Source organism: Heteronotia binoei, chromosome 16 (assembly GCF_032191835.1).
Source record: "Heteronotia binoei isolate CCM8104 ecotype False Entrance Well chromosome 16, APGP_CSIRO_Hbin_v1, whole genome shotgun sequence".
NCBI classification, from domain to species: Eukaryota; Metazoa; Chordata; class Lepidosauria; order Squamata; family Gekkonidae; genus Heteronotia; species Heteronotia binoei.
The window spans coordinates 3,618,657-3,632,671 of NC_083238.1; the positions used below are offsets into that span (position 1 = coordinate 3,618,657).

General features: G+C 41.1%; 1 protein-coding gene across 1 annotated transcript in view; it reads left to right on the forward strand.

The window, feature by feature from the left end:
• THSD7B (thrombospondin type 1 domain containing 7B) overlaps nucleotides 1-14,015 on the forward strand; it is a 713,545-nt gene that overhangs the window by 209,188 nt on the left and 490,342 nt on the right. The window contains exon 5 of the mRNA XM_060257141.1: nucleotides 13,203-13,358. Coding sequence (XP_060113124.1) covers nucleotides 13,203-13,358 — 156 coding nt within the window. The remainder of the gene's footprint in view (nucleotides 1-13,202; nucleotides 13,359-14,015) is intronic.

Consider the following 14,015-nt stretch of genomic DNA (forward strand, 5'->3'; position numbering starts at 1 on the left):
TGATTTTTTCCCCCTGCAAGAGAAATAGTTAGTACAAAATAAATATTTCTTCCAAGTGATCTAATTTACTTGATAAAGAATGTACCTTCACCGCAGGAAATAAATATATTCTAACTTGGAGGTGTTAAATTTACACTGTTGTTTGGCTATTGATCCCTAGGTTCACCACCAAACATTTTTGTGAGTAGAACTGATAAGATTAAAGCCACATAATGGAATAATAAATATGTAACAGGAGTATTCTTCTAGAGGAGATCCTTTGAAACAAGACATAAAAGGACTGTATTCAAATCTTTTGGGTATAAAACGATCATGTTTCAAATTTGTAATTCAAAAATGTAAGGGCTTAAATCCATGAAAGGACAAAGAATCTTGCTAGTCACAGAAGTGGAACACATTTTTGGTTTTCAAATGTCTTGGATGTACTTGATGTGGAAGCACCAGTGGTTCAAAATAACCTTAATATTAACAGTTTGTAGGGTGAATAGCCATCTTTTCAAACCACATTTTGACTTTTGTTCTACAGATAATCTGATGACTTTTGTTCTACAGATACTCAGATAATCTTTCTATTTGTTGCCTATGTAACCAGATGCAGAATATTCCTTGGTTAATTGCAGTCCCTCTCACAGTTTTTGTGCAGCATATGCTGTACTAAGTTCTGCTTCCATGCTTCTTTGCAAAGCCTGTACTCAGCACCTGCCTGTCCTGGTATGTCTGTTGGGGCTGGCAAGTACATTATACTAGACAAAGGAGATAGCCAAAACAGCCTTCCTGTGATTAATTATTCATGCCATAGTTTTAACTAGTGCTTCCTCTAAGTTGTGTTAGGGTGTTCTGGTGCATGCTTTTTTTTGCCCCTGGTGCACTGAGAAATTCCTGCCATCTCAGCACCAAGTGAGGAGTTCACTTTGCACCCAGTCCCATGCAACAACTGAATAAACTTTCACGAGTAATAACTTACCCATCCTCCTTCTCTCATGCATTTGACATAGGAACTAGTAATGTGGCAGCTGAAAAGCATCTCTTTGTGACCTTAATGTCAGGCAAAATGTACAACAGCAACTTGCAAAGCAGAGAGGAAGCAGTCCTAAAGTCTCCTCTCCTCTCCTCTCCTCTCCTCTCCTCTCCTCTCCTCTCCTCTCCTCTCCTCTCCTCTCCTCTCCTCTCCTCTCCTCTCCTCTCCTCTCCTCCCCTCTCCTCCCCTCCCCCCTTCCTTCCTTCCTTCCTTCCTTCCTTCCTTCCTTCCTTCCTTCCTTCCTTCCTTCCTTCCTTCCTTTCTTTCTTTCTTTCTTTCTTTCTTTCTTTCTTTCTTTCTTTCTTTCTTTCTTTCTTTCTTTCTTTCTTTCTTTCTTTCTTTCTTTCTTTCTTTCTTTCTTTCTTTCTTTCTTTCTTTCTTTCTTGGCAGGGCTAGCTGCTGCCTTGTACCCTTCAGAACCCAGTGCCTTTTCCTAAACAATGGGGCAGCAATTTCTGGGATAAGCCTTTTTGGGATTCCAGATCACTTGCTGAGCAGCACCTGAGAACTTTGTTTGGTCAGAGAATGAGCCCTTTTAAGCTGAAATCTGTTGAGCTCCTTAATCATTCCCTCCAGACTTGCAAAGTATTATCAACATTTGACAGTCCAGTTGTTCCTTTATTATTAATCTGACAGAGGGACTTCCTAAAATCAAAGGGAATTTTCCCAACACGGGTTTTTATGAATTCAATCTCCACTTTTCAGCATAAAGATTCCACATGTCTCCATCCTTGCAGTCAAAGACCAGCATTTGAAGAGAGGTACAGCCAGCTGTTTACATCAAGGCCTAATCAGCTAGGATGACCCCTCTGGTTGCTCAGAGACTAACACAGAAGTCAATGAGGAGAACCAGTTTGGTGTAGTAGTTAAGTGTGTGGACTCTTATCTAGGAGAAGATAAAGGGATTTGATTCCCCACTCCTCCACTTGCAGCTGCTGGAATGGCCTTGGATCAGCCATAGCTCTTCCCTGAGTTGTCCTTGAAAGAACAGCTTCTATGAGAGCTCTCTCAGCCCCACATACCTAACAGGGTGTCTGTTGTGGGAGAAGAAGATAAAGGAGAATGTAAACTGCTCTGAGACTCTGATTCAGAGAGAAGGGTGAGATATAACTCTGTGATCTTCTTCTTAAAGATGCTTTGGAGGAGGATCTAATAAATTCTTTCACTGCTCTCTCAGCTTCAGAGCAAACAGGAGTTACAGACAGATTGGAGCAATTGATGTCTAGACTTCTGGAAATCAAGCAGGGATCCTCATTATTTACACTTTAAACTTCCCTCCCCAAAGTGGTAGACACAGAGGTGGCTCTGGTAAAGCCAACCCTAGCCCAACCTTTTTTCCCAATTTACCCAACCATATAGAGGCACCCCTTATAGAAAGTGTGCTTCCCCTGCCCAAATAATACTTTCATAATCATCCCCCAATAGAGGTAAAAGTAATGAGCAGATATTCAGCTGTTTCCTTGAGAACTGCAAATTGGGGGCATCAGGGACTCTGAACAGAATGTACATAACAACTCCCCAGACCTATGCGAAGTGTCTTCCTTCAAAAAGATTGCATTTACGTGAACTCTTCAGTGGGGGTTGTGGAACCTGTTGGGGAGGAGGAACAAATTTCACAGGGCGTCTAATCCCCCTGCTCTTCAGGACTACCGAATCTTTGCAGTACCAGCTGTTAAAACTTGTGTCAAGAGATGGGGGAGTGGGGTCTGGTAGTATATCCACCAATCTTAATGCTGATGTACAAATCTTGGAAAGTGGGTTTCAGGAATACATCCAGGTCCTCTTAAGAACATAATAATATATATATACACACTCACACACACACGTATATATACACACTGTGGCTAATAGCCACTGATGGACCTCTGCTCCATATTTTTATCTAACCCCCTCTTGAAGCTGGCTATGCTTATAGCATCCACCACCTCCTGTGGCAATGAATTCCACATGTTAATCAACCTTTGGGTGAAGAAGTACCTCCTTTTATCCGTTCTAACCTGACTGCTCAGCAATTTCATCGAATGCCCACGAGTTCTTGTATTGTGAGAAAGGGAGAAAAGTACTTCTTTCTCTACCTTCTCCATCCCATGCATAATCTTGTAAACCTCTATCATGTCACCCCGCAGTCGACGTTTCTCCAAGCTAAAGAGCCCCAAGCGTTTTAACCTTTCTTCATAGGGAAAGTGTTCCAAATCTTTAATCATTCTAGTTGCCCTTTTCTGCACTTTTCCCAATGCTATAATATCCTTTTTGAGGTGCGGTGACCAGAATTGCACACAGTATTCCAAATGAGACCGCACCATCGATTTATACAGGGGCATTATGATACTGGCTGATTTGTTTTCAATTCCCTTCCTAATAATTCCCAGCATGGCGTTGGCCTTTTTTATTGCAATCGCACACTGTCTTGACATTTTCAGTGAGTTATCTACCACGACCCCAAGAACTCTTGGTCAGTCTCTGCCAGTTCACACCCCATCAACTTGTATTTGTAGCTGGGATTCTTGGCCCCAATGTGCATTACTTTGCACTTGACCACACTGAACCTCATCTGCCACGTTGACGCCCACTCACCCAGCCTTGACAGATCCCTTTGGAGTTCTTCACAATCCTCTCTGGTTCTCACCACCCTGAACAATTTAGTGTCATCTGCAAACTTGGCCACTTCACTGCTTACTTTCAACTCCAAATCATTTATGAACAAGTTAAAGCGCATGGGACCCAGTACTGAGCCCTGCGGCACTCCACTGTTTACCGTCCTCCACTGCGAAGACTGCCCATTTATACTCACTCTCTGCTTCCTATTAATTAGCCAGTTTTTGATCCACAAGAGGGCCTGTTCTTTTACTCCATGACTCTCGAGCTTACTAAAGAGCCTTTGATGAGGAACTTTATCAAAAGCTTTCTGGAAGTCAAGGCAAATAATATCTATTGGGTCTCCTTTGTCCACATGTTTGTTCACCCCCTCAAAGAAATGTAACAGGTTAGTGAGGCAAAATCTTCCCTTACAGAACCCATGCTGAGTCTTCCTCAATAACTCGTGTTCATCAATGTGCCTACTCATTCTGTCCTTGATAATGGTTTCTACCAACTTTCCCGATATTGAAGTCAGACTGACTGGCCTATAGTTTCCCGGATCTCCTCTGGAACTTTTTTAAAAGATGGGGGTGACATTTGCTACCTTCCAGTCCTCAGGAACGGAGGCAGATTTCAATGAAAGATTACATATTTTTGTCAGAAGATCCACAAGTTCAACTTTGAGTTCTTTCAGAACTCTTGGATGTATGCCATCCAGTCGTGGTGACTTATTAGTTTTTAATTCGTCTATCAGTTGTAGGACCTCCTCTCTTGTCACCTCAATCTGACTCAGGTCTTTCAACACCCCTTCCAATATAAGTGGTTCTAGAGCAGGCAAACACTTCTCATCTTCCACAGTGAAGACGGAAGCAAAAAATGCATTCAGCTTCTCAGTCATTTCCCTATCCTCTTTCAGTAATCCTTTGACCCCTTGGTCATCCAAGGGTCCCACTGCCTCCCTGGCTGTTTTCCTGCTACTAATATAGTTGAAGAAATTTTTATGTTGGTCTTTATGTTTTTTGCAATATGCTCCTGATCACAGTCTTGCATTTGATTTGCCACTGCCTGTGTTCCCTTTTATTAATCTCACTTGGACTGGTTTTCCACCACTTAAAGGAGTCCTTCTTACCTTTTACAGCTTCCATTACTTTGTTTGTTAACCATGCAGGCCTTCTCTTATACCTGTTTGTACCTTTCCTAACTTGTGGTATATATTTTATCTGAGCTTCTAGGATTGTAGTTTTAAATAGCCTCCAAGCGTCCCCAGGGGTTTTGACTGTATTTACCTTTCCTTTCAGTTTCCTCTTCACATGCCTCCTCATCTCAGAGAATTTACCCCTTTTAAAGTTCCAATTTAAAAACTGACCCCTTTTAATCCAAGGCTAATAGTTTAGCTCTTGCCTTGCATTAATGTCTATATCCCATCTAAACCTTTAAAACCACAGAACATGGAAAACTTTTGGGATCCTTTGTCCACCACTCTTGACATCTTAGCTTCATGATTTCCCAGTTCTCATCTCATGCTATGTGGAGATTTCAATGACAAAACAGGACCTGGCTTTTCTGATTTATCAACCCAAATTAATATAACCCAGCTGTCCAACAAGTCTGCTTTTTAGACCAGTCTTCACAAGACACAGTTATAAATAAGCCATATTTAAGTGTATTAGAACATCTGTAACTCCATCACCTGCATATTCTCCATGGTACATGGTCCTGTGTGCATTTACAGCACAATAGATTGCATTGCAGTATCCACCTCATTCTTGTTCCAGTTCCACTGTTTGAGATAGGCAGCAGAACTGAGAATGACCACAGCCCTTTAAGGCTTTTGCTTCAGTTTAGGGGCAACATTTTTGCTTAGTCCAACCTAGGATCCCCTTGAGGATCTCAGCTTTGTCATAGCACAAGAATACCTCTGTGATAATCCCAAAAGTTCTTTTGATTGTATCTTCTCTTTTGGTTCCATTGGATTTGGATCATGAAAAATAAATACCCTTGAAAAGATTTAGTCAACAGTCCAAAGATGCACCTTTCTCACAATACAAGAACTCGTGGGCATTCAATGAAATTGCTGAGCAGACAGGTTAAAACGGATAAAAGGAAGTACTTCTTCACCCAAAGGGTGATTAACATGTGGAATTCACTGCCACAGGAGGTGGTGGCGGCCACAAGTATAGCCACCTTCAAGAAGGGTTTAGATAAAAATATGGAGCACAGGTCCATCAGTGGCTATTAGCCACAGTGTATGTGTGTATATAAAATTTTTTGCCACTGTGTGACACAGAATGTTGGACTTGATGGGCCGTTGGCCTGATCCAACATGGCTTCTCTTATGTTCTTATGTTTTTTCTTAGTATCTTTTTGAACCTGTCTATACCTCTGCCTTATTAAAGTTGAATACTACTTAAGAGAAACATTATATTCCTTCTCTTTGCTTATTTGTTTCTATTACTTTAGTCTTGTCCCAGAGTTTCATATTCTAAATTGAGTTCCATTGAGCTTCTGGACTAATTTACAATGGCTCTGAAAGAAGATCATCATAATATACTTCACGAGCTGCTTAAATGAGCATACTTGCTGTTAAAGTTCAATTAAGTTGTTTGAGGTTGTGATACATTTTCAGCTTCACCAATAGCATATGTTATGTGAAATAGATACTCTTGCTACCTTAAACTCAGGTAACAATTATTTTTCCAGGCTTGTGCCAGATATTAGGCACACATTGGCTTCTTTTATTTGTTTGTTTATTACATTCTATTTCTGACTTTCCCTTTCCTATGCAGCAGGGCTCAGGGTGGGATACATCATAATAAATTGTTAAAAACGTAACTTTACAGTATTACAATAATCATTCCATTAACAGTGGCACTCCGTAAAATCAAAATTAAAGCATTGCAGATGGCAAGTAACAGTAACAGATGTAGAAGAGAGGGAACAGACCACAAGAACAGAGGGCACTGTTGTTATCCCCACCCATATGCCTGGTGGAACATCTCTGTCTTACAGGTCCTGCAGAATTGTTTCAGATCCCACAGGGTCCAGGGCCCACTAGACAGAGAGTTCCACCAGTTAGGCGCCAGGGCCAAAAAGTCCCTGTCCCTAGTCATGGACAGTCAGATGGTTTGGAGACTGGGGACTACTCGCTGGTTGTCATTAGCTGAGTGTAATGCTCTGTGAGGGACATATTGGGAGAGGCAACCCCATAGGTACAGTGGTCCCTGACGGTTTAGGGTTTTGAATGTCAACACCAGATCTGGTACTCAATTTGAAGCCAGTGCAACTGGCGGCACACTGGTTGAATATGTGCTCTCAGTGTTGTACTTGTGAGATCCCACACTTCTGCATTCGGCACCAATTGCATTTTCCAGATCAGGTGTAAGGATAGTCCTACATAGGGCAAGTTACAGTGATCTAGCCTAGAGATGACCATTGCATGGATTACTGTGGCTAGGTCTTGGTGAGACAAGTAGGGAGCCAGCAATCTAGCCTGGCATAGATGAAAAATTCCAGTCTAGTTACATTTGTTACCTGTGCTTCCACTGAAGGCATCTAAGACCATGCCCAAGCTCTTGATGGTTGACATTGATGTTAATGGCACTCAGCCAAGAGACAGGATTTAGCCTCCCACACTGGCCTTCCTTTGACCCAGCCACAGGACCTCTGTCTTCAAAGGATTAAATTTCAGCTGGCTCTGCTTCAGCCATCTCACCACATCCTTCAGCCCCATGGCCAACATATCTGGGGTGGCATCCGGGTGGTCACTTATCAACATATATAGTTGTGTGTCATCTGCATACTGATAACAACTCAACCTGAAACTCCGAGCCAACTGGGTAAGGGGGCACATACTGATGTTAAACAGCAATCGGTAGTGAGTGTCAAAGGGAAGTCATTCCCCCCATGCACCAACCTTTGTTCATGACCCTGGAGAAATGAGATCAGCCACTTTAAGACTGTCCCATGTACTCCTATATTGGCAATGCAGTGTGTTAAAAGATCATGATCAACAGTACTAAATGCTGCTGTCAAATCCAACAATAACAGCAGCACTGATCCGCCTCAGTCCAAATGCCTACAGAGATGGTCTGTGAGAGCAACCAAGACTGTTTCTGTCCCATGACCAAGGTGGAATCCAGACTGAAATGGGTACAGGGCTGATGAGTCATCCAGGAAGGTCTGGAGTTGTTCCACTGCCACTCTCTCAATCATCATACTCAAGAACAGTAAGTTTGAAACTGGGTGGTAATTGGATGGATCTATCAGATCCAAAGTTGACTTCTTAAAGAGTGGTCTTACCATTGCCTCTTTCAATCCCCCCTGGGAAGGTCCCTACGCTAAAGGACAAATTTATAATGTCCACCGGGTGTGGGGGCATACTGCATTGCCACTGACTTCCACCAGCTACAATGGGGACAGATCCAAAGGGCAAGTGGTAGGTTTCACAGCATCCAGAATCCTGTCAACATTGGCCTGGGAGAATTGGCTGAATTCATCCAAGATTGAACCTGAACATAGCCAAAGGGCCTCTGGTTTTCTTACGTATCAATATTGGCTGGCTGGCCATGGCAGAGTGTCAGGATTATAACCATGAAAAAGCTCACAAAAGCCTCTCAGCTAATATCCAATTTACGAACGTTTTGAGTCCTCTCAATTAATCAGGTAAGTGACCAAATTATTCTAAAGAGCTGAGCTGGGCAAGAGCTAGCAAATGCAATGGAGGCTGCATAGAATCCCTTCTTTGCAGTCTTCACGGCCACCTCATAGGGTTTCATGAGTGTCCTATAAGGAGTTCTTGCCCTCTTGTCATTAGTCCATCACCAGACTCGCTCTAGTCATCTCATCTCCTGTTTCACCTTCATAGCTCTGTGGTATACCGTGGGGCCATTTTGGCTAGTTCTGGTGGATATCAAGATGCATTGCCCTGCGAGTTTAATATTGACTAAAGAGAACTCAAGTCCAATAGTAATCTTGAAGGACAATATATCTTGAATTTCTTTTTTTGTTACATACTATTGAAGATGTTTGGAACAGCATCTCTTTTCTCGTAAATGTTCCATACTTCTGTTTTTCTTCCCAAATCTTTAGAGAATATGAACTTAGATCCTTGAAAAAGTAAAATTTACTTTCCAGGGGAATAAAATAGGACTCTGATAGAATTGATGATTGCAAGAAAGTTTAATCAGTTGGCATGTGGCCTTCCTTTGGTTAATGTTGTTGCCTTCATCAGTAATAGAGTCTGAAGTTATAAATAGTCCAAGTTTATGACCCAGGATGGCAGTTTACTTAATTTTCTTTAATAGCTGCCTTATACAAGTAATATCCGGTGTTTATATATTACTGAATTCTATCATTTTGTTATCAAGTGTTCAAGGGGGAGGGGGGGCCACAACGTGGTATTTTCTAATCTTAATTTATCATTTACTTTTGTTAAGGATGAAGAATAAATCACAGCTCTGGCATTGGCTGTTAGAACAGACATATTTAATGAGTGGATTATGTGTAACAGCTATGCAAATGCATATTCTGAAACAGCTTTCAAGTTGCACTTAATGGCACCATGATTTTTTTTTAAGCATATGAGCAATATTAGTATTTGCAAAAAGCTGGCAGTTGATCTACCGGACTTCAGACTGGGAGATGCCATGGTTATGTGCAATATTCTGCGTACTATTAGAATAATTTAATACATGCCCCCCATATATTCATATAATCTGATCTTACATTTATTAGCAAATTATTGGGATAGGTAGTGGTTCTTTTGTAGTTCCTCATTTTCCTCATGCTGGTAAGATAATATGGTTGCTCAGATGATTCTTGTTTTCCAGTAAGAACATTTCCCCCACTGTTATAGGTTTACAGTGCAGAATTAAACCTTTTTGAGCTTATTTGAAGGACTTAAAACCATGTAACTCCTCTTAAGATTGCACTGTTAATCAGTTCTGTTTCATTCTTTCTCATTGTAGTTTCATTTCTGAAATATTTCCACAGATAAATGACCACCTAGTTTTCTTGTTCAGAGAATTAATGCCATTTATTATGTTATGTTGTTGGGACACTCCAAAAATAAATAGATTGCTGCCAACAGGCACTGCTGAACAGTGTCAAAACAAGCAACGTGGCCAATATCATGTTCTTCTAGTTGAAACTGAATCCGTTTGTGATGACAAAATGCAGTGAGGCTGATTTGCTTGCTTGTTTGCCAAAATGATAAATTATTTTGCAATGCCTAATGCTGAAGGGCATATTAAGAAATGCATGAGGCTCTTTGAAACAAAATAGTGTGATGGTTAAAATGGGCTAATATTTATCTTGCTCTTTCTACCGTTTGACTTTAAGAACCTGTAGAAAAGGTCTATTTACTTTAGAAGGAAGGTGAATTGGATTTCTGCCAACTTGGTGCAGTCCCTAAATGAATATGTCAAAGGCAATATTGTTTCTGAAAAAATAATTCAGGAAGCAGCCTTTTCATCTAAGTAGAACTTTTCATTAGTTTTGAATTAAATTTGAGTAATTACCATTTGATTATAGAATCATATTCTGCAAATGCCTCAGGAAGAAGTTTATGAGCTCGGTCCCTGCATTTAAAATCTCCACTTGCTTCTTTTCGTTCCTATGTCTGAAAGCGAATGAGGTAGACCTGTGTGTTAATGTTTACTAGAATTCTCAGCACATGAGCATTTAAAATCAAAATATTATACTGATCTTGATCCCTTTATGTAGCCTAATATTATACAACTATTCCAATGTGAGTCTCTGTAAGAAAGGATAGAGCATCAATTGTTTGATATTTATCAGGAAAAAACCAGTAATACTGAACACTTGCCACAGTTTTACCATTTATTAAGCACATCTTTATTTTGGGAGAGGGTTACTTAGATATGAATTTCCATTTCCCATCTAGGTCTTAAAGCCAATAGGCTATTCAACTAGAAAAAGACAGCAATTTAACAAAAAAAAAGTTATTGTTGTTCAATATTAATTAAAAACAAGATGTTTAATTGCAGCAGCTATATATTTACACACATTTAATGTTATATTAAAATTCAAGTTTGCCAGCAGAGTTATTCAATGATAGAAAAGTGAACAGGCTTCTTATTCAGATGAGGATCCAGAAATTTTCGTCTCAGATCCAAATAAATTATATAGAAAAAGAAGAATTGCTTAAGAGGTTCTATGAAAGACCAATCACAGATACAAACTTTGATCCCCTTTCTTGGCCTGTAAATTGTCCCTGGAAGACAGCAAGTGAAAGTGAATTATAATTATGAATTATAAATACAAGTTGTATCCAGCCCTAAATGTATGGCATAGAAATTCAGACTTTTTTGTACCCTTCCAGGTTCTTTTTGTATCTTGTTGTATGTGTAATATCCAACAAGATTAGATCAGGCCTCTGGGGCTGAGGCTGTTTTTCTTCTACTGCTTGTTGCTGTAAACCACCCCGAGCTCTGCATAAGTGGGGAAGGTGGTCAAAGAAATCCAATTTAATAAATGAATAAATAAATGCCACCTGCCATCTCCCGCAGCCTTCCCTGCCAGGGCAAATAGCAGCTTCGTGGCACTGCAGTTGACATTTGGAAAGCAATGCTGGGAGAAGGAATGCTCCCCAAGATCACAATTCTATTTTATCTTCCTGAAGCTAATCCCATTAAAGATCTCTAACATCCTGTTTCGTTTGGCCCATGGACTACCATGACGACTTCTTTGAGAAATAGGTTACCAGCTGTGATAGCCTGGCAGTTATCCATTGAGGCCCAAGCATATCTGCATGTCAAGTGCTCTATTCCTTTTTTTAATGTTTTCCCCCTATGGTCTGTGATTCAAAATTTTCATTCATTCTATGTAACATGAAATCTCCCAAAGTCTAAACATAACAAGAAAGAAAAATAATTTGTCTAGGGTAGGGTTGCCAAGTCCATTTCAAGAAATATCTGGGGACTTTGGGGGCGGAGCCAGGAGATTTTGGGGGTGGAGCCAGGAACAAGGGTGTGACAAGCATAATTGAACTCCAAAGGAGTTCTGGCCATCACATTTAAAGGGACAGCACACCTTTTCAAATGCCTTTCTTCCATAGGAAATAATGAAGGATAGGGGCACCATCTTTTGGGGCTCATAGAATTGGACCCTCTGGTCCAATCGTTTTGAAACTTGGGGGGTATTTTGGGGAGGGACACTAGATGCTATACTAAAAATTTGGTGCCTCTACCTCAAAAATAGCCCCCCCCAGAGCCCCCAATACCCGCGGATCAATTCCCCATTATTCCCTATGGGAATTGTTCTCCATAGGGAATAATAAAGTGCCCAGTAGACATTTCCCTCCCCCCCACGCTTTCTAAAGGGGGGGAGGGCCTACAAACCAGGAAATCCCCTGCCCCCTCCCTCTCTCTCACACACACAAATACTTACTGGGTCTTGTTCCTGCTGAACTGTACTTGCTCTGAAAACAAAAGCAAAAGAAAAGGGGGAGCCGTTCTCCTAAGAAACTGTTACTGACCCTTTCCTTATGAAGCCCTTCCTGTTTCCTGCTCAGCCTTAAAGGCACACATTTTGAAAACAGATAAGTTTGCAGGTTTCTAAACCTGCAGGACCTCTAAAACTACACTGTGACTGTGGGGGCGGGGCTTCCCCCGCTGGCCAACTGGCTGGTGGCGGGGAGAAGCCTGTCAGAACGGGGGATCCCCCGCTGGGACTGGGGGATTGGGAAGCCTAGTCTAGGGTTACCAGGCAATGGGAGGGAGGGCAGTGCTCCAGGAGAAAAATTAAAGAAAAGGAAGGCTTTATCTACTTACAAGAAGTTACCATAGAGTTCCTAGCAATTCCTAGTGATTTCTGGAGCTACCCAAAAAGAGACAAGGACTAGCTCTAGAAATCAGTGAGATCTCCATGGTGAAACTTGGAATTCTTAACATAGAGTTTCCAACAATTCCTAGAACTGCTATCAGTGACAGCAGGCAATGGGACCTGGGGACAGGAGCTCCACTATCTCCACCTGAGGCTTGGCAGCCCTACCTTTGTCTATCAAATAACATTGAAGTACTGAGTTGTTCTCAGAATAGCAGTTGAGTGTTGGGTAGAGGCCCTTCCTTAGCTACAAGAACAGCAGCTAGTGGTGATACTTATCAGGTAGTGGTTGCTTTCCCCTCAGATCTTAGCTGGTTTATCAAGAAAGCAGCTGAAGTGAATAGTGAGGCCCTACCTGGGCTTTGAGTCCATATGGGCCTCTTTTCTTCCTGGCACAGCTGTTTCCAACAGGTGGGCAGTGATAGTGAGAGTTAATTGCAGTGTGACTCTTTTCAGTAAAAAGAAGTTTCTAGTCTTTTTAGTCTTTTACTTTTAGCGTTTATGAAGTAAAGATTTATTTATGATAGCTGTTTTGCATATCACAGTGCAATTTGATCCTGATGAAATAATTTTTTTTAAAAAATAATTTTCGTTAATTTATATGGATCTTTATCAAATGCTTCATGGTATTGCAGAAGAGAAATCACTCCACTAGTAGCAAGAGTTCTGAAATGTTTTTGATTGCTGTTGTGAAAATAAACCAACAAGACATTGTATTCTTTCCAGATATAATCTGTATATTTCTCTGTTTCCCCCCCTTAAGTGACTAGACCTGTTGAAAACAAGTTTTGTCTTGCTCCTGCTCCTCCATCTTCTCAAGTTTGCAATATTCCATGTCTTCCTGAGTGTTTGGTTTCTTCCTGGTCAGCATGGGGCCCTTGTATCCATGAAAACTGTCAAGACACCCAAGGGAGAAAAGGTGCATGCTGCATTATTTCCTAACAGTTTTTGTTGTTGATTTGCTTGCTTGTAATATTTAGATTTAGCAATTTACTGCACCTGCTCAAAATGTAATCATCCCAACACTATTACTTTGCTGGTTTTTAACTGCAATAAACAGTCCCGCACTCAATTGGACGGCTGGTTTAAGGTTGTCAGTTACTGATATTGTCATTTTAGACCAGGGTCTCCAATCTTGTGGGCCCATTTGAAGCTTTGAGCACAGGTGGTGTTCCCCACAAGAGAATGGTTGTCATGGGACCAAACACAAAATGTCTGCCACAGGGGGCCTGGTCCAATATCAGAGAGAGCTGCCACCTGACACCAGCTAGAGTTCCCGGTGACCAACCATCTGAAAAGCAGAACTGCCAACATAGTAATGGTACAGCACCATGGAATAGTTTCTAAATTTTAATTGTATTAATGTTTTATAGATTTTATTGACTTATTGTTTTAAATCGTGTAAATGACTGTTGTAAGCCGCCCTGAGTCCGCTTGCAGAGAGGGCGGGATAAAAGTCTAATGTAAATAAATAAAAATATTGTAAGATTAAACAAAATGTTGGGAAGTTCCAAGCAAAGTTTCCTATCACAGGGGCAGCTGTTTCCTAGTGAGTGCTCCCTGCAGACACAAAGAT